Consider the following 21,615-nt stretch of genomic DNA (forward strand, 5'->3'; position numbering starts at 1 on the left):
AATGTTCTTGGGGAGCCCGTGCAACCTGAAAATCTCCCAAAAGAACAATTATGCAACCTGTGCAGCCGTGTATCTGGTGGGGATGGCGAAAAAGTGGGCATATTTGGTCAATCTGTCGACCACTATGTAGATGCAGTCCTTCCCCTGCACTGTGGCGAGCCCTGTGATGAAATCCATAGAGACACTGCCATTTCCCCCCAGGGATGGGAAGTGGTTGTAGCAATCCTACAGGGTGGATCAGCTCCCCCTTGTTCCTCTGAAATGCCTCACACTATTGTACATGCATCAACACGTCCCCCTTGAGGCCCTTCCACGTGAATCTCTCCCTGACTGCCATATATGTTCTCCGGAACTCCTAATGTCCGGATAATGGTGAGTCATGTGCTACCTAGAGCACCCTCTCTCTCAACTACGAGTTGGGTACTAGGAAAATGCACCCATTGTAATAGATGACCTCATCCATCACTCAGTAATGCTCTGCATGGATACTCTCCAAGACCTCGCATGCCCTCCTATCCTTGGAGTACTCCACCAATAGCTGAGCCTTCCGATCATGGCAGATGCTCATGAGGGATAAACCAATTGGTCCCCGAGATAGAGCACTGGCCACCACATTGTGCTTTCCCCGCACACACTCTATGTCGAAGTCATAGGCCTACACCTTGCTGACCCATCTTTGTTGCCTGTCATTGAGGCCTTGCTGCCCCATGAAGTGACGAAGACTGTTGTGATCAGTCTTCACTCGAAGTCAGTGGCCCACTAAGTACTGTGGAAATTTGGCCAATGTATGCATGATGGACAACATCTCTTTTTCATATGTGGAATATGACAGCTCATGTGGTAGGAGCTTCCAACTCTCGAAAACAATGGGATGCCCATCCTATGACAAAACTGCTCCAACTCCCACCCCGGATGCATCACAGTCCATGGTGAAGGGTTGGGAAAAATCTGGAAGTGCCAAGACCGGGCAACTGCTCATCACCTCCTTGAGGCGATCGAAGGCAACTTGTTCTCCATCAGTCCATGTGAAAGCCCCTCTCTTAGTCAAATCGGTCAAGGGTGTTGCCAACTGTGAGAACCCCTTCACAAACTTTCTATAGTAGGTACAAATGCCCAAGAAACCCCTCGGTGCAGTCACATCTCGTGGTATCGGCCAATCCTGGATGGCCCGTATCTTCTCCTCATGGACTTTCACCCCATCAACATCGATGATATGCCCTAGGTAGAGCATCTTTGTCAAGGCAACCTTGCATTTGGATAGCTTGGCATAAAACTGCTGCTCCTCCAGGATGCGTAGTACCTCCTCCAAGTGCTTGAGATGCTCCTCCCATGTCCGGCTGTAAATCAGAATATCATTGAAGAAAACCAACATGAACCTCCTCAACATTCCCCGGAAGACTTGGTTCATGCATGACTGGAAAGTGGTCGGAGCGTTGGTCAGCGCAAATGGCATGACCAGGAACTCAAGTGCCCATAGTGGCACCGGAAAGCTATCTTAGGGATATCTTGATCCCTCACCCTGATCTGGTGGTACCCTGAACGCAGATCGATCTTAGAGAAGTACTTGGCTCCTCTAAGCTCATCCATCAGCTCATCTATGCGAGGAATGGGGTACCGGTTCTTCAGTGTCTTCCGGTTGAGGGCCCGGTAGTCAATGCACATACGAAGGGTTCCACACTTCTTCTTCACCAGTACTACTGAAGAAGCGAAGGCACTGGAACTTGGCCTAATATGGCCCAATGCTAACAGCTCCTGAATGACCTTCTCTATCTCATCCTTATAGGCGTTGGGATGCCTATAAGAGGTGGTGATCATTGCCTACACACCCGACTCAAACTCAATAGTGTGCTCAAATCCCCTGTCTAGTGGTTGCCCTGGTGGAATGTCCCCAAACACAACTGCGTATCTGTCCAGCAAGACCTGTATGTCTGGTGGGGGTGGTTGGGCCTATCCTCCAACCTCTGAAATCCTCAGCTCTACAACCCATGCAATGTCCCCATGTCGCAGATCTTCCTCCATCCTGTAGGCCAAGACTATCTGAGGTGGATAAGACTGCATGGCTCTCAGAACTACCAGTTTGCCATCCGACCCAATGAACTCCATTTCTGGCTTCCTCCAATCTGTCGTGACTCGCCCAAGGGAGTACAGCCACTGGACACCCATCAGCACATTGGTGTCTAGCACATCGACCAAAAAGAAATGGTATGTCATCAAGTAGTTCCCCATAACCACTATCAAGGCAGACATATATGGAGTGCACTATATGGTACAGTCACCTGGTACTAGGACTGAAAAGCCCTCGAACTCAGCCGTGGTGAGGCCAGTGTTGCAGGAATCGCCCCCCCCCCGGATCCAAAGGCAGAATCGCGGATCGGAGCGAATCGATCCGGAATCCCCAGTGGAAGCGCGGATCCGTTTTTGAGGTGGCGCGATTCCGGGTTAAAAAAACGATTCCTGCCATTTGAGGTTGCGGCCCCCCGGAATCGCGCATCCCTGGACGCAACCTTGACGCAACCTGGACGCAACCTGGACGCAACCCACCAATATGACATCATTCTCATATAGGATTCCTAATACCATATAACTTGAGCATTGTAGCCTGAATATACGGTCTTACTGCTCTGAATACAATGTCAACTCAATGAATATACATTGAAAAAGGGCGGGTTGCGTGGCGCAACCGGAAGCGCAATCATCTACTGAACTGATGGATGCACTTCTATATATTCATATACTGTACCATCATACATAGGGATGCCATACATATTTGTGAGATTGATACACACACACACACATAAATATATACAACTGTTGAAGTTGAGGTCATGCATATACTGCTGTAATTAGAACATAGCAATACCATACTCAAGCTATTTGAGCAGTGATATCCATACATAATGCTAAGTGCATATAAGAATGAAGAAGTCTCTGCTTATAGGTTTATACCCATCATTGCCAATATTGGGAAGCCATACCAATATTGATCTATATGAGAAACGATAACATATATATGACTGAAGCAAGTGACATGTCCATATTGAATTGATGTCATGAACAAATGTCATAATGCAAAGAATCATACTGAAGCATATGCCAATGATCATATGACACTATTGGTAAATCATACCAGGAGCAAGAGCATAGCCATATAACGAACGTCCAATTATTCCAGAGGTGCAGTATCAAATTATCAATACACTGTGAGAGTAGATCTGAGAGACTTCCTTGTAAAGTCTGCAATTCTTGCTAATGTAGTTTGTTGCCCTTACCTTGCTTCAAATCACTGTGATCTTATGTCCAACTATGCTTCCACCTATGCTGATCTACTAGGTATTCAATGTACTGCTGGTGGGGCTTAAGGTTCCTCCTCAAGCCTCCTACAATTCACGGTTTTGCTACAGCAAGGTCTAGGTCTTCATATACATGAAAATATACTTGGTTATAACTGCACTGATCCTCAGGATGACTGTGGCCTGGGTAGAGGACCTTAACTAGGCCTTCACCCCCTCAAAACAGACCCCCCAAGCTGCTGTAGAAACAACCCTTCTTTGTGGCCCAGAGCAGAATGAGAATCTCTTTCTAGGACAAGGAACCACCCCCGTTTTCTTGAGATGACTGCGGCTAGGGCAGGAGGTCCCTTCTAGGCCTCTCGGTCCTCTCAAATCCTCATCCTTATACAACTGTAGCAGCACCTTCCTGCAGCCTTGTAAACAGAGACAAACCCTCCACAAAATAGCACAGAAAAAGCATCAATACTTCTTGACTTGTGGCCTGATCTAGCAAGTGAGATGCTGCCCTAAATAGTCTTGAATTAGCTCTCCAAGCCTCCTTGCTGGCTGCTTCCATTAAATGCTGAAGGAGGACTTTGCAATCATGGTTTGCATTTTCAAATTTGATTTGTGGCCTTCATGAGCAATTGAGCCCAGCTCTGACATATTCCCAAACTTGAATTCTAACAGTCCCTTGCTTGATAGAAACTTGATAACTTTCCTTGTGATTGCATTCCTTCTCTTGCTTGAGCTTGTCCTATGAAATTTTATAGGCATCAAGCAGTATCAAATTGATACTGATGTATGTTTGTAATAGCTAGAATATAGATGATTGTTGTACATACTAGTAACTACAATGGAATCATGGATGCCATATCTATCTTGATTTATGCAAAAATATGCATGTTTTCATGTCTTCTACAATTAATTTGGTATTTGGGATGTTTTTTTTGAGTATAAATGCAAAAAAATATAAAAAAATATATATATATAGCAGACGCTTCCGCGGACGCTTCGCTTCCTAGATTTTTGGAAAATGACGCTTCCGCGCTCCGCGCTTCCGCTTCGCTCCCGCTTCGTGCAACATTGGGTGAGGCCCCTCCTTTGAACCAACTAGGCATCTATGAAATTGTGGGTAGCCCCATTGTCAACTAGGACTGACACCCTCTGCCCCTATATGGTGCCTTTCATCCTCAATGTCAAAAATTTGGGAATCCCGCATAAGGAAGCAAGGATTTCCCCAGATGGGGCAAGGGATGCCCCTCCCTATGGAGGTGGTGGTGGTGGCCCTCTATCTGTCGAACTCTCACCATCTCCCACACCACACTCCTGCTCCACCTCGTCCTCCTGGTCACTGTCAGAAAAAACCTCAATATAGTGTGCTCTACCGGTAGTGCATTGATGGCCTGGTGCCCAACGCTCACTACATGTGAAGCACAACTTCCTCCTCCTAAGGTCCTTTCGTGTCTCATCATCTAGCTGCCCCGATCCCTGTGTGGTCCTCTGAGGTGGAGGTCTAGTCTCATGCCCCTTTTGTGGAAAAGGGGTCTATGCAGGAAAAGGCGCTCTAGTCTTGGGGATGGCCCCCTATAGATCTCTGGTCCACAAAACTACCTCCTGCAACGTGGAGGGTCTGCGTGACTTCCCCAGTCCACGCAGGGGCTCAAGTAAGCCCTCAATGAAGGTGTACACCCTCCTAGCCTCTGATAGATCCGGAACCATCACTGATTCTCGCAATTGGGTTAGCTCTCTGAAATGGGCCTCTGGATCTCTCTGGTCAAAACACTCCACCACCCTCTTGGTGAAGTCCTCAAAAGAAGCCACATTGGCATGCCCTAGGGTGGCCAAGCCATGAAACCACCAGTCATGGGTTTCCCCCACCATGTGTAGCGTGGCCATCTTGATGGCTTCCTGTTTTGTCCTCTGGTTGAGTTGGAAGTAGGTGTCCATCTTCTCAACCCAAGCCCTAGTCGTGCACTACGCAGTGCCATCGAAAGTAGGGAAGTACATCCTCCCTATGGTCATTTGCAACTCATAGTTCTACGTTTTCTATCCTCCATAACCCTTGTTCTTCTCACTCTGCTTGAGCTTGCAGAAATCTCTAAAGTTTGCATCCATAGACTGCTTCCCTAAAGTCTACATCCATAGACTACCACTCTCTGAAATAGTCTCCCATCTGTATGGATCCTTCACCCCTTGCAAGTTCGATTTGTGCCACTAGTACAAAAGAAGGCAATGCGGCACGAGTTGGCCCACTAGATGATGGGTGTTGCGCTGCTGGTGAGGAATGATCGAATCGTTGACAGGCTCTAGAAGTTTCTGTTGATTTGGGGTAGCATCGGATGTGCTCTAGCCACGAAATTTCGTGGAGAGGCTAAGGCACATGAGATCTCCAATACCCAGAAAGGGTTTGGGCAGATTCTAAGCAGTTTGGGAGATATTAAAATAATTAATATTTTTAATGGAGTCAAATTAAAATATTAATGTGAATTAATATAAAACTGTGTTAGAATGGTCCAAAGTCATGGATCAAGCAAGATCTAATCTTAGCCATTGATTTGTCAACGAGAAAAGTATAAGAGGAGGCTTGAGGGTCACTTGGAGAACACACCAAGAGATCAAGATTTCGACTTCCTAGCGTTGGGTTTGCTGAGCAAGTTGAGAGAGTGATCAGGAGTTGCAACTGAGGGGCAGTGAATACAAAAGCAGAGAGGCAGAGATAGTGCCAAGAGGATTAGCGCAGTAGCCGGGAAAGCTGATGCAAAGGGCAGAAGCCGGAACTACCGAGGACAGCCGAAACTGTCGGAACAACCGGGAAAGCTGACGTAGAGGGCAGAAGCCGAAACTGCCAGAACAGTTGGAGTTGCCGGGAACTACTGGAACAGCCGGGAATGTTGACGCAGAGGGCAGAAGCCGAAACTGCCAGGAACAGCCGGAACTGTCGGGAACTACCGGAACTGCCAGGAAAGCTGACGCAAAGGGCAGAAGCCGGAACTACAGGGAAAGCTGATGCAGAGGACAGATGAGGCTGACGCGGTCCCTAGAGGCTGACGCTGGGGTTTTTCATGGTGCAGATTGGAGCTGAGGAGCTGTTGGAGTGTTTATCCGAGGTTTCAGTCGGAGCATCTGTCTCTGAAGGAGAGGTACTACTATCGAGATTATTCTCTATTGGGTGAGCCGTTTTTAGTACCCAGATTGTATTCAAAAACTGCATAATAATAAAACCCTCAGATAACTGCACCAGTTTTCCCACATTGGGCTTTTTCAGGGACATTGGTCCAAAACCAATGGTGTCACTTATGTGCATGTTTCGTTTCCTTCAGTTGATGATCTGTAATGTGTTGAGCATGTACTTGTATTTATTTCCAGTATTTACATGGTAAATAGCTTGTTAATTAATAGAACAAGTAGGTAGGAATAAATCAGAAAGTACATGAAGGGTTTCTAATCAATTAGACTTGGAAATTCCAACATGGTATCAGAGTGTGGTTGTAGATCACAAGACAATTGACGACATCAGCCGAGCAGAGCAGTAGCAGCAGAAAACAGTTGTCCCGAGTGACAGAAATTGTTCCTAGCAGCAAAACAGCAAGGAAGGGGTGACGTAGTGCCTACGTCATCAAGTTCGAGCCAAGAAGAGGCTGCGCAGAGGCTGAGGGAGGCAAAGACAGGCTCACGCAGAGCCACGAAGAGGCCAGTACGGCTGACGTAGTTGCCTTAGGGAGCTAGTTTGTCGATGTTGGGACTGCGCAGAGCCTAGAAGCTCTCACCTTCAGGTCACTGGGGTTTAGGAGGCTATGGATAAGTTGCAAAGTGGAGCTGGTGGGATACTATTGTCAGAACAGTACCTAACAGGGCAAGGCCAAGGAGGAGGGAGTTGCTGCCGAGGATTTCTAGCCGAGAAATCCGGATCAGTGATGTGGTTGTATAGACGATCAGAGTAGGGGGCATCTCGACATTGGCAGAAGGATTTCCAAGAGGGAAATTGAGGCTCAGAGGGAGTCACATCGAGAACTTCCAGGAGGGAAGTAGAAGAGCAGCGGAATGGCACTACACGGAGTAAGAGACCAGGACAGACTGGACGGAGCCTCAAACTTCGTAGTCTGGAAGGCTAGAATCTTATCCGTACTTTACAGAAATCGTGTCGAGCATATGGCACAGGAGATGTGGGAGGCCGTGACCAAGTTGTATCAACATACTTCCAAGCAAAGAAAGATGCTCTTAGAAAATCAGTTGCGGTCATACCAGATGCAGAAGGAAGAACAGATCAACACCTTCCTCGGTCGATTGAAGGAGATCCGAGATCAGCGGACTTCCATAGGGGCCACACCAGATCCAAAGTTGATGGTGAGAACAGCCCTAAATGTAGTCTCAGAAGGCTGCGAGGTGTTTGTCCAAAGCATACTGGGCCAGATTGGAAGGAAATGTGGGCGGCTCTTCGCTAAGAAGAGATCAGGAGGGTGACCAAGACGGGAAGCAGCAGCGAGGGGATCAGAATCAAGAAAGAGGAGGAGGTGGATGTTGCCCTAGCATCTAAGGGTAAGCAAGAAAAGCAGAAGAAGGACCTCTCCAAGGTCAAATGCTTTCATTGTGGGGAGTTGGGTCATTATGCGACCTAGTGTCCGAGGAAGAAGAGCAAGGGAGAGGATTTCGAGACCAAGGCAGCGCTAGCAAGGGCAAAGAAGGAAGTGGATACAGACAATGTCTATGCCATGAGTGCACACACACCACTTGAGCAAAAGTGGGGAGACATCGAGCTGTAGTCATGAGGACTACAGAAGATGACGAGCAGGATCCTTGAAGTACCCAGCCTCTTGGATTATACCTGGCTACGGGAGCCCCGAAGAGGAGTAGCAGGACTGGCGGATGTCAGTAGATACGAATGAGGATGGAGCGGCAGAGAGAGCTACAGTGCAGGATTCCCAGGTTAGCGCGAGGCTCGCAGGCTGCAACAGTGCGAGAGGCACGGGAGTGCTGCACTAGTGCAGGATGGCACAGAGAGGTGTGCAACGGTGATAGATGCAGGGAGTTGTTGCAGCAGCGCAAAGGTCAGAGAGGGAGCACTTGTCAGCGACAGAGGGAGCTTCAGCATCGAGAGTGTCTCTAGCCTAATAGAGATGTCATAGTTCGGAGATCAGTTACTTACTTCTCAGTAACTGAGTTGCAGTGCAGCAGTTAGCAGTGGCGGTGCTATGGGCAGCATGATGAGAGGGGATGCAATGCAGACACAGCAATGGCAGTGGCAGGGCCATGGGCAGTAGCACGGATGCAGAGGGAGTTGTCGTACAGATGCAGCGGTGACAGTGGCAGATCCATGGGTGGCAGTACAAGATGCAGCAGTAGAGATGATGGGCAGCAGGCCTAGCATCAGGGACCGATGCCGTATGATCAGAGTAATACTCAGTAAGGAGTATTGCTAGAGCACAGTCCTCGCTAAGAGGGAGTGTTGATTTGGAGTAGCATCGGATATGCTCTAGCCACGAAATTTGGTGGAGAGGCTAAGGCACATGAGATCCCCAATACCTAGAAAGGGTTTTGGCAGATTCTAAACATTTTGGGAGATATTAAAATAATTAATATTTTTAATAGAATCCCTAAGTCTAAACTTAGGGAAATTAAAATATTAATGTGAATTAATATAAAACTGTGTTAGAATGGTCCAAAAGTCATGGATCAAGCGAGATCTAATCTTAGTCGTTGATTAGTGACTTAATCTCAACCGTTGATTTGTCAACGAGAAAAGTATAAGAGGAGACTTGAGGGTCACTTGGAAAACAGACCAAGAGATCAAGATTTCGACTTTCTGGGGTTAGGTTTGCTGAGAAAGTTGAGATAGTGATCAGGAGTTGCAGCTGAGGGGCAGTGAATACAGAAGCAGAGAGGCAGAGATAGTGCCGGGAGGATCAGCACAACAGCCGGGAAAGCTGACGTAGAGAGCAGAAGCCAGAACTGCCGAGAACAGCCAGAACTGCCAGAACAACCGGGAAAGCTGACGCAGAGGGCAGAAGCCGAAACTGCCGGGAACAATGGAAACTGCCGAGAACTGCTGGAACAGCCAGGAAAGCTGACGCAGAGGGCAGAAGCTGGAACTGCCGGGAAAGCTGACAAAGAGGGCAAAAGCCGGAACTGCCGAAACTACCGGAAAGCTGGCGCAGAGGGCAGAAGAGGCTAATGCTGTCCCTAGAGGCTGACGATGGGGTTTTTCATGGGGCGGATTGGAGCTGAGGAGCTGCCGAAGTGTTTATCCAGGGTTTCAGCTGGAGCATCTGTCTCCAAAGGAGAGGTACAACTGTCGAGATTATTCTCTGTTGGGTGAGCCGTTTTTGGCACCTAGATTGTTTTCAGAAACTGCATAATAATAAAACCCTCAGATAGTTGCACCAGTTTTCCCACATTAGGTTTTTCCAAGGAAATTGGTCCAAAAACAACGGTGTCACTTGTGTGCTTGTTTTGTTTCCTTCAGTTGATGATCTGTAATGTGTTGAGCATGTACTTGCATTTATTTCCAGTATTTACATGGTAAATAACTTGTTAATTAATAGAACAAGTAGATAGGAATAAATCAGAAAGTACATGAAGGGTTTCCAACGGGTTAGACTTAGAAATTCCAACAGTTTCCCCAAACAACAGCATTATCTCTTCCAAAATGTCTTTATGACCTTTGGCTAAGTCATTAAGGGCTCTCAAGATGTTGTTGAAAGCCATCTCCTTCTTGCACTTGGGTTCCACCATTTCCTCCTCTTCTACCACTTCTTTCCCTTTCTTCTCTGTATCTAGAGTAATCTCCAGCTCTCTTTCTCTTCTCCGGTACCTCCGCCTTTGGTATGTAATGTACTGTTGGTCCCCTTCTCTCATAGGAGACAATCCCCACAATTGAGCCAAGAACTACGCTTTGATACCACTATAATGCTCCTAAATAGGAAAACAAGTGATATAAAGCAAATAATCTGTGCAGCAAAATATAAAAACGAAATACACATTAAACACCCATGGAAATGCTGCAAATAATGAACTATTGAACCATTCTATTACTTCTTTGAGGACAAAATACAATGGATAATAGAATGGTGCACCTAGGCTTGTCTCAATTGACAAGCATGACCAAACCCAGGGGAGAAAATGGCTGGTCCGATGACTTCTCCAACTGCTGCATCAATCTGCACTGCGTTGCCCAAAAAATTGCCTTTCTGCTATGTTCGAATGGCTGAAAAGTCCACTTCCTGTGCCCAGAAAATTATAAGCTTTTAACCCCGGACTCCTTGGCCTAAACACAAAAAAACACACGAAGGAATTTGGTTGGTTTAGACTTCTGAAATTTGACCCCCTTGGAGCCCAACTTCAACTGCAACAGCAAAACTCGGCCTACTGGAACCTGCCTGTAAATCCTCTCAGAAATGGTCCCAAAGTGCTGGGCTATCCCCTGACCTCCCAGATGGGCTTCCAGCCTATGGCACCTGCTCCTAAGCTCCACGAAAATGTTGGAATGACCCTCTATATTGTCCCCAAGCTCAATAATTCGAACTGCTGGGATGTTGGCTCCAAAACTCACAAGAAATGTTGGCCCACTACTGCTCTCCCAATCCTCTAACCCTCCCGGCAAATGTCTAATCAATTATAGCTCCAACCCCTCCTACATATTCTCCAACTAGCCAGAAATACAGACTCCTTGTTAGTGGCTAAATGGTAGTGCTGTAACACACTCCCAGATCTCCTAAATTGATTATGAAATTGCCTCCCTAGGGCAGGCACGAAAGGTTCCCCGAAGGAAAGGTTGAATCTCCTACTTGAGAGATTCGTGGCTAAACAGTCGGTTGACTCAGCTAAATAGCATAGCGAAAAGCCAAGTAATTTTGATTGCAAGGTGTAAGAATGAATCAAAATGAGAGCCTCTTCCTCCTTTTAATTCCTTGGGCCTTCCTTACCTCATGTGGGCCCCTCCATCCAGCTATTCGAATTCCCTCCAAGCCATTCGAATGGCCCAATTCGAATTCACATCTAGGTGGCCCCCACATTCCACTAGCAACCAAATAAAGTCGAATTTCCTCCTAAGTCCTTAAGTCGAAAATGCTGGGTTCTCTTCCCTAGACAAAATTATGCAAAATTGTGTAGCAACACCTTGTTACAAATATATTTTAGAAGAGACATGACATCCAAGGAGCTCACGGGATCACCTTCCTCAAGGTTTTCAAAAGGAGTCATCAGAAGTGATATCCTTGAGAAAGGTGAAGGTCAGTCTCAACCTTACTTTCCATAACTTCATTTTCCTCGACACATGCTCTCAAAATCATCCTGTCGGTCCTGTGGTCCTAACAATAACTCATCTTCCTGCTCATCACCGAGGTCCTCAAGGTCATCTTCATCTTGGTTGGTTGACAAGCAGGGCCTCTCTTCTTCTCTCTTCTCTTGAAGAATAATGGCTATGGTATTTGTTACATGATTCTGGTAGTGTGCTTCTAGGAGGTGAGCACCAATAGGGTTCTCTTTATATTCACATTTCATCTTATGAAGCTTCACTTCTTCATCATATAAGCAGGAGAAAACTTCATTAGAATTATATTCCCTTACTAACTCCCTGCATGACCTACTATATTCATCCATTCTCTCTTGCGTGAATTGGAGGCTCGTGGGAGCCAATTCCTTGTCATCCTCGGAGGAGGTATTCCCTTTCACATTGTTATTGATGAGGTTATCCAGAATATTCACAGCAAAAGTTATGTGAGCAAGGTCAAGGACGTTGATTTCTATAGCATCGGATGTGCTCTAGCCTCGAGATTTTGCAGAGAGGCTAAGACACATGCATTCTCCAAGACCCAGAAATCGTTTGGGAAAATTCCACCTAGAGATGGTTTAATTAAAATAATTAATCATTTTTAATGTATTCCTAAGTCTAAACTTAGGAAATGTGATTAATTAAAGGGTATTAATTAAATCTGGTGCGAATCCTGTAGATGACGATGATCAACTCCCAGTTAATCTTAGCCTTTGATTATGTTTTAATCTTAGTCGTTGGTGCTCCAACAAGAGATTATAAGAAGGAGCTTGATGGGCACTTGGAGAACACACCGAGATAGTGAGATCTAGAGATCGAATTTCTCAAGAGTAGCAGCATTGAGTTGCCAGAGAGAGATCGAGTGATCTTCTCGCAGTGAGGGGCAAAGATAGTAGACCGGAGGGGATTTTTCCAGTCCCAATGAATGCAAGGCAGATAAGGCATCGATAGGTCTAGAGAGGCAGCGCAGTACTTCAGAGGGAGTCCGCAATTTTATTGGGAGCAGTCCAGATCTAGTGCCAAAACCCAGGGTGTGAGACCGGAGGGCTAGAGAGTTGAGTTCCAGTTAGCAAATCGATCAGCTGGAAGGGTGACACAGCTCCTAGAAGATGTGACACAAGGATTGTGTGAATCCACATAGAGACTGCGCAAAGGCAGCGTGGGCCTAGCCATCCAAAGCCTAGATCAAGGTCAGATCGCTAGTGACATGTGAGAATATTTCTCACTACCTCTTTACCATTCTATTCTCTGTATCAGATTGCCAGTTTGGGCATCTAAAGATTGGTACTCAAAAACTACTGCATAATAATAAAACCCTCAGCGGCTGCATCGGTTTTCCCAAGTTGGGCTTTTCTGGGGACATTGGTCCAAAAACAACTGTGTAATTGTGTGTGTGTTTATTTCTTTCTTGTGCAATATTTTGTTTCCGTCGTATTTTATGTTGTGAAGGTTGTAGTAGATTTTATTTTGATGTTTATTGTATAACACTATAAATAACTTGATTCAAAAATTAACGAGTAGGAGAAATTTAATCAATTATTGCAGTAGGGAATAGGGTCACTGATTTTTCACATGGTATCAGAGCACAGATCGTACGCCGGAGAGCTCAGCGCAAAAGGAAGTTCGAATTTCTGCGTAGGCAGCAATTCGAAACCCTCAGGGGTAGCATATTTCCTTGGCCAGGAGGGTCAATTTTTTGTGGAAATTTTACTTCTCTAAGTGAGTCAATAGAGAATAAAATTTTCCAGATCGAAGAGTACCAAAGGCAGAGGGAGTAGCAGCAATTTCCTTGCAGAGCAGATCTTTAGTTGGGCCAGATTTTGCAGCAGTTTGCTAGTGCAAATAGCATCAGGAAGAAGGAAGAGCACAGACTGAGGGAATTCTTTCCTCAGGGGACTTCTAACCAAGAAGTTCAAATTTTCCTAGCAAAGCAACAGTAGTTGTGTGCGGTTTTCTCACTCTAGAAGGGAGTGTGAATAGCTAGGCAGCAATTGCGCAGAGGAGAAGAGGAGTTCGATATTTTCAGAGAGATGGCATCAGCAGGGTTGAGAGATCAAGATCAGCTAAACGGAGCCTCCAACTATGTGTCTGGAAGGCTAGAATTTCATGCCTTCTAGATGAGCATGATCTCAAAACTTATATCGATAGTGTGGTAGTTGTACCAGTGGATGCAAATCCGCTTAAGAAATACAAAAAGGAGATGGAGAAAGCTAAGAGGTTGATTCTCGATGGGGTTCGAGATCACATGGTATCTCAAATAGCTAGCAAATATACTGCCCAACAGTTGTGGGAAGCACTAGCTACACTGTATGAAGGATCTTCCAAGTAGCGGAAGATGTATCCTGAGGAGAAGCTAAGATGCATGAGGATGCAGAAGGGGGAGCGTATAGACCCCTTCCTTACTAGGCTTCAGGATGTCATGGATCAACTAGCTTCAGTACGGACATCGCCCTAGCCTATAGAGTTTGTATGATTAGCTCTGAACAACGTTTCTGAAGAATGGCAAGTTTTCGTCCAGAGTATCTTGGGCAGAGAGAAACCACCAGAACGTGTGTGGGTTGATCTACAGCAGGAGGAGATGAGAGGAGATTTGGTGAAGAGCACCATCAATGGTGCTAGCGATAGCAGTGGGATGAAGCAGGTAAAGGAGGAGGAAGATGTGGCCCTCGCATCTAAGGGGCAGCAAGAGCAGCACAGGAGGAAGGACATTTCCAAGATCGAGGTGCTTCAGGTGCGGTGAGCTTGGCCACTACAACACTCAGTGTCCTCTTAGAAAGAAGGACAAAGAGGAGAAGCAGGATCAGCAGGCTGCATCCGCTGAGATCGACAGGTTGTCCTCCAGATTGGAGGAAGAGTTTGCCATGATCACCGAGTTACCTCCAGGGGTGAGGTGGGGTGATTTGGAGTTGTAGCCCCAAAGAGCTACAGGATGGGCAGGATTCTTGAGGAGGTCCACCTCATGAATCAATACCTTGCTACGGGAGCCCACGACATACAGTAGCAGGATGGATCAGTGGCAGTTGGTGCAGTCAGATGCGAGAGTGACAGATGCAGTAACTAGTAGTGGTCAAAGGCTAAGCAGCGCAAAGCAAAGTTGGCAGCATTACAGTTGGCACAAAGCAAAGCCAGCAACAGCGCAGAGGCTTCAGTGATAGAGCAGAGTCTAGCAGCAGTCAAGACTCAGGTGACAGAGTCATCATACTAGCCACAGTTGGTTCAATATTTTGGATGCTTTTTCGTTGCAGATGTTGCAGTTGCAGCAACAACAATTGGAGAAGTTTGTAGTATAGGCAGCAGTTCAGCAGGACGAGCAACAACATGGATGCAGCAATCAGAGTTGCGCAGTAGTTGATGGGCAGCACAGGCAGACATCAGTAGCGCAGTAGGAGATGGTGCAGACACTGAGTGATTCTTCAGTGGGTTAAATCACTAGAGCACATTCCTCCCTAAGAGGGAGTACTGAATTCTATAGCATCTGATGTGCTCTAGACTCGAGATTTTGCAGAGAGGCTAAGACACATGCATTCTCCAAGACCCAGCAATCGTTTGGGAAAATTCCACGTAGAGACAGTTTAATTAAAATAATTAATCATTTTTGATGTATTCCTAAGTCTAAACCTAGGAAATGTGATTAATTAAAGGGTATTACTTAAATCTGGTGTGAATCTTGCAGAAGAAGACGAGGATCAACTCCCAGTTAACCTTAGCCTTTGATTATGTTTTAGTCTTGGTCGTTGGTGCTCCAACGAGAGATTATAAGGAGCTTGAGGGGCACTTGGAGAACACACCGAGATAGTGAGATCTAGAGATCAAATTTCTCAAGAGTAGCAGCACTGAGTTGCCGGAGAGAGATAGAGTGATCTTCTTGCAGTGAGGGGTAGAGATAGTAGAACAGAGGGGGGTTTTTCAGTCCCATTGAGTGCAAGGTAGAGAAGGCATCGAGAGGTCCAAAGAGGCATCACAGTGCCACACAGAGGCAGCGCAGTACTTCAGAGGGAGTCCACAATTTTGCTGGGAGAAGTCGAGATCTAGTGCCGGAGGTTGTTGGTTGAGGACCATTTCGCTGAGTTTTGCAGCCAGCCAGTCGAGGGTTACAACAGTAGGAATTTCTGGGCAGAGGGATTGCGCAGAGGCCTCTGGCAGCAAACTCGTGGTGCTAGGGAGAGCAGTCAATCGGGCCAAGGATCATCCGGGGAGCAAGGAGTCAGCCATCACAGGTGAACCCAACATTCTAGGGATGTTTTCAGATGAATTTGCAGGCTGTTTCCTGCAAGTCAAATTTGGCAGCAGCACTGGAGAGAGGCTCCAAGTAGGCCGAAAATCCAAAGTCAAAACCAGAGAAATTCCCTTCTGGGTTTTTCTGGGTTTTGTCCAAGGAGTCTAACTCTGAAAGGATATAATTTTCTAGGCGGTTTTTGGATACATTCCAGCAAGTCGAAGTTCAGCAGGACAACAGTTTTACTGGGATAGCGCATTGCAGAGTGGTGCAGCAACTAGGCGGCCTTTAACTCAGCTATTCCATCACCTACGTTTGGTCCAACTTGTCCTTCAGACAAGCCCAGGTGCAACATCTCATTTATATTGTACCTATGCTCTCATATTTTTTAATATATGGCTCAGCAGTTCCAGATTTACAGTGTTTTATGGATGTATAATGCATGTTTTTAATTTTATGTTGTTGCATTGTTTATTTGTTTAAAATATCACTCACATTCCTACTTGGGAACAATACATCCTAGGCCTCTCGGCTCATCCAACTAGCCCTCCAACTCACTGTTGTAGCATCCAACACCTACGGCCCAGAACAGTGCCAAAACACGCCATAACACATGCACAAATCACATCCAAACTTACCTCTATCATTGCAGCCTAGTCTGCAAGGGAGACACACCAAAACTACCCACAAGTCTGCCCTTAAGCACCTTCCTAGCTGCCTCAGAGTTGCGGCCTTCTCCACAGAGGAATCCGCACCAAAACGCAGAGAAAACCCTCTCCAAAACTCGGTGCCTGTCTCCTTTCTCTTGCCTTAGATCCGCACTTCAAACACAGAGATAGTCCATGATGGAAGATGCACTTAGGATGTGTGGAATGAGGCCTCTCCTCACTCCTTTATATAGATTTCTCTAGGGTGACGTCCAACTTATCAAAAAGTGCTCCTTGTGCTAAGGCCGACTTGAACTTGAGACAAATTCACCCACAGTCAACTTCAAAAACTAATATCTCTTCAAAGACAACTCAGAATCATAGGATTTTCATTGCGTTGGATTCGTCTCAGCGTGCACTATCATCTTCATCCATCACATGTCGAAATCTCATCACGGATCCACACCCACATGCTTGGGTGCAAAGGCCATAGGCTTGGGTTTCACGCCCACAAGTGATTTTGTGGTGTTCCAACCTCCAAACCCCGAACCCTAGGGCTTGGAGTACCTCCCAAGCTAAACAGAGATACCATAGGATTGAAGATTAACCCCCATTTAAGATGAGAGAACAAAACCACGGTCAAAGCCCGCCCTTCTTCCAAGTCACCTTATAATCATGCCCAAATGAAAAACAAGCATAAGCACTCGAACGCATAATGAAAAACATAGCTTTTCGGTTAGATTGCCCACCTTCTAACATATGGTCTTGACAAATGGGCAAGGAAACATACAAATGACATAGGGAACGAAGATAAAATGGGACATCACATCAGCTACGAGGTGGCTCTCAGGGGTTGTGGCTATCGGCTAGAAGAAGATGAGTAGGAGAACAACTTTCCTAGGGTTCACCACTTTTGGTGGGTAACAACGATATTGAAATTTTTAATTTTGGTATGTGAATATTGCAATATGAGAAACATATGTAATGTCACTACTCTTTGCATATTTTGAACAATGTCCTAGAATCTTTTCATCTTTCAGATAGAGATAAGGGATACAAAAGGTTTTACACGATTATAGTGGCATTCTATGTTTTAGCCTACTTGGCCCCCTCTTACCTAGATAATATGAACTTCATCTTACGTTATATTTTTCTAAATACACAAATTTTGAATATTTCTACATAACTCTCAATGAGTGTATGAACAATCTCAAATCCTTTTCTTTTTTCAGATCATCTTTTCTTTTTCTTTTTTCTATCCTCAACAGTGCATTTTAAAATGTACATTATACTTTACATTCAAAATCTTATGAGATGAGAAAATATATATATATATATATAGATATATCTTATAAAACAATAAATATCAACCAACATCATTTCAAGTAGTTGGTTTCAACATTCTAATCAATCTAGAAAACATCATTTCAAGTAGTTGGTTTCAACATTCTAATCAATCTAGAAAACAACTGACAAATCAAATATGTGAAATTTGAATTTTCTTTTGAACCATACCTGTAGAAGAATCTCCCTTCCTCTTCGGATTACATTCTCACCTGAAATTTGTAGAAATTTGTTAATGGCATGAGTAGGGCACAAGGAAAATACATGGATGTAGGTGTGTGTGTTTTCAGAAATAATAATAGAATGTATTGAATATAAATAACATATATTTTATCTCCGATTTCTTGTAAATCAATACTAGATATTTTATGTCATAATAACTTTAATAGATGGCTATCTTACTAAGCATTATCGGGTCTCGACTTAAAATTACAACATTTCATGCACGTCCAAGTCATTAAATTTTAAATTTGCACATGGACTCATTAGTTCTTTTGGAGACCAAGACTAACTTTCTGCAAGAACAGATGAAGAAAAGCAATTTTATAAACAAACATATGACTCTTGTTACATAACTTAATGGCACTACTTTTGGTTTTTTTCCTCTCTATTAAAATAGTAGTATTAGGTCACGAGGAAAATCAGAATATGCAAGTTTGAATCCCACTATCACATTTGCCAAGAAATAATTTACCTTGACATGACATACATAGGATCTAAGTCACTTGGTTTGAGTTCGACAACCTTTGAACTAGACAGAAATTTGAGTGAAAATATGTGATAAAATTCGACATAAAATTCAAATATGTCATGTCCCTAATTTTGTGAGTGTAGAAATGAATAAGAAGTTTGCCCAAATTTGATGATATTAATTAAAAGAGGTCAAATATTATTTTATTAAGAAAAGGAGGCAAAATATCATTTTATTAGGAAAAAGCGGCATAATATTATTTTATTAAAAATGGAAGTAAATGTCACTTAATGGAAAATGGCCCTCACCAATAAAATAATATTAAAAGGGGAGTCTAGAAGCATGGGGAGAAATTATACGAGGGTGGACTCATTCGTTAATCATTCTACTCTATTTAATCATTTCTAATTGATATTGAAGAGAAACTCAAGCGAGTTTCAGATCGAGGATTTCAAGCAAAATCCTCACCCTAGTTTTTGTGGATCTCATTGCCACCCCAGCTAGTTCTTCTCCAATTTCGGTGGACTCTCTGTTGCTACCCTAATTGGAACTTTATTGTTGGGTTCATTGCTAATCATTGTTGCAGAAGCTTGGGAGAATTTATTTTTTGTAGGGGGGAAAAGGTCAAGTGCTCAAGTTACATCTAGAAGGCAGAATTTTCCCTCCCAGGTCAAAATTGAGGAACTATGGTGCCAAATTCTTAAACCAACAGATCATATTGCTAGCCAAATTCTCAGAGACCATGTTGTTTAATTTGGATGCATTCACTCAAATTTGGGTCGCTGAATTGTTGGTGCATCTGCAAAGGTTATTTATGCCAAGTGAAAGGTCGGATTCCCCATCATTGTGACTGAGTTTACCAATGGAAAAAGGGGTCGAAGTTTAGGGCTATAGGACTGAGTTTCTTCAGTCAAAGAAAATGAGCTTTTTCGTGGTTATTCTAGTAGACTAGAGGGACGAGTTTCTTCACGACCCAAAGACAAAATCATTATCTTTATTGAGGTCGTGTTCTGGCTACTCAAGGGTCAAGTTTATCATTGTGTGTGGGTTGTATTACATTAGTCAACTTGCATCAATTCTGGGACGTGTTTTTCCTTAGAAGAGGGCTGATGTAATATCCCCAATTTTGATTTTCAGCATTAGAGATGAGTTTGGGGAGAGGACGCAATTCCGGCATCGGGACTTAAGGAGGAAAAGAGAATATTGTGGCTCTAGTGGAAAGTGGGGACCACAAGAAAGATAAATTCGACCCAAGGAGGGAACTCGCACTCTTGGAAGAGAAGGGAGTGAGAATTAAAAGAGAGAGAGAGAGAGTGTGGACCACAAGGAGAGAAGGAGCCACGAACTATAAATAGAGCAAGAAGCACTCATTTTGGTCAATCAATCATTCATCTATTCAAAAACTTGTCTTTGACACAACACGCTAAAGCAGAAGCCAACTCTGCAAGTGTTGTTTAGCACACGAGTGTCTCCGAGCGGAGATCTCAACCCTTGCTTCGGTGGACTTTGAGTGCTAGCCCAAGGAGGGAGTTCCATCCTTTTCCGATTGATCCAGCAATGGGAGTGCGAGTTTGTGTGGAGGAGACACTAGCAGCAGCGCAGGGACTGCGTAGTGGAGGTGACACACTTGGGAGTTGAGGAGTGAAGGGATTTTGGGCCTAAAACTTGAGGTGGAGACCGGGGAAGTGTTTTGGGGCCTTTTCCAGCATTTTGACAGAGCAACAAACACAACATTTGCTACAGGTTGCAGCTTTTGCTTGTGGAGGAAGGCCATGCATTTGGGGTCAATTTTGAAGCGTCAAACCTAGGACAAACCCTCTCTGGGTTTTCCTGGGTTTTTGACAAGAACCTCAGAAATAATTTGGCAAAATTTTCTAGGCAGATTTGAGGGGTCAAACAAGAGTCCCAAGTCAGCCAACAGCGAGAGGAGCTAAGGGAAAATTGGGGCAAAATTCCGAGGTCAACATTTGGCCAATTCCTTCGTGGGGTTTTCTGGGTTATTGGTGGAGGGCCCGGGGTTAATTTCCCGAAATTTTCTGAGCACTGAACGAGGCCCTAGCAGTAGTTCTTCACAACTAGCAGCATATTTATGGGCAGTTTCAGCGCATAGCCAGGAGAGAGCAGCAACACATTTGAGAGGGACTTCTTATTGTTCATTTGGGCTTAGCTAGCTTGCCTTGAGCAAGCCCAGGGGCACTCTTTCTAGCACCTCATTGTACCATTTTCTTATTATAATAAAATGGCTCAACAGCACAGATTTTGGTGACATTTCATGCACTGATTCATGTGTTTGATTTTCGTGGTTTTATGTCTATATTTGCTTTGTTTATCATTGTATATTTCCCATTAGGAATATTACAGCTGAGTTTTACCTCTGTCTCAGGCTGAGTTGGTGTGTACCTCTTGCTGGTCGATGCTACCCACAGATTTGAAGTGGAGAAGAGGGGCCAAATCTCTGGTTTATTGAAGCTGATATATCAATGAGACTTACTGTTGGAGCAGCCAATTAGATAGACTGAAGTGTTGAGGTTATACTGCTGGAAATAATTACCAAGTTCTTCTTTTTTATGGTCCACTGTTACTTATGTTCTGAAATTAATAAATGGGTTGCTTATTGTTGAATATGCTTCAGTAGTGGCCATTTTAATATGGTATTGCAAATCTGAATTTTATATGAAATATATATTCAGCTGAGTCATTATCCTTCAATGGAAAAATATCAATATCATGTCTGTTCCTTTTTGAAAAATGTATGAGTGCACCTACAGCCACTGGTAATCAAACAGTTTGTCAAAACATTTCACTGAACAAACTCACCAAACTCAAAAAAAACACGGGTTTTTGGGTATTTCCAAGAGGGAATATTAGAGTGGTATCAAAGCTTGATTTTGGACAGCTGTGGGGAAGCCAACAAGATCATGGAAGATTTGGGCATGCATGCACAGAAACTGGTGGAGCTATAGACACTTCAGTGACTCAAGGAAGGAGTATGCAGGAAATCATGGATGAGATCCTCAAGAATAATGAAAAGTTGATAGAAATGTTGGCCCAGTTGAACAGCGGCAAGATGATAGACCAGAGCCATCTGCGTCCTTATGACAGAGACCCTAGAGGTGTGCATGCCACGACGGTGAAGCCACTTACACCATATAGCGGACATCAATAGAACTAGGATGTAC

General features: G+C 44.6%; 1 protein-coding gene across 4 annotated transcripts in view; it reads right to left on the reverse strand.

Annotated features, from left to right (window-relative positions):
• The window catches only part of LOC149179728 (putative alpha-amylase 2), a 368,705-nt gene that overhangs the window by 247,279 nt on the left and 99,811 nt on the right, over positions 1 to 21,615 (reverse strand). For all 4 annotated transcript variants that reach the window (XM_089415779.1, XM_089415777.1, XM_089415778.1 and 1 more), the window contains one exon: positions 17,917 to 17,957. In XM_089415779.1, the coding sequence (XP_089271905.1) occupies positions 17,917 to 17,957 (41 nt within the window). The remainder of the gene's footprint in view (positions 1 to 17,916; positions 17,958 to 21,615) is intronic.

Source organism: Pinus tabuliformis, chromosome 3_2 (genome assembly GCF_031772625.1).
Source record: "Pinus tabuliformis cultivar Carrire ecotype Pingquan chromosome 3_2, CPIR1, whole genome shotgun sequence".
In the NCBI taxonomy this organism is placed as follows: Eukaryota; Viridiplantae; Streptophyta; class Pinopsida; order Pinales; family Pinaceae; genus Pinus; species Pinus tabuliformis.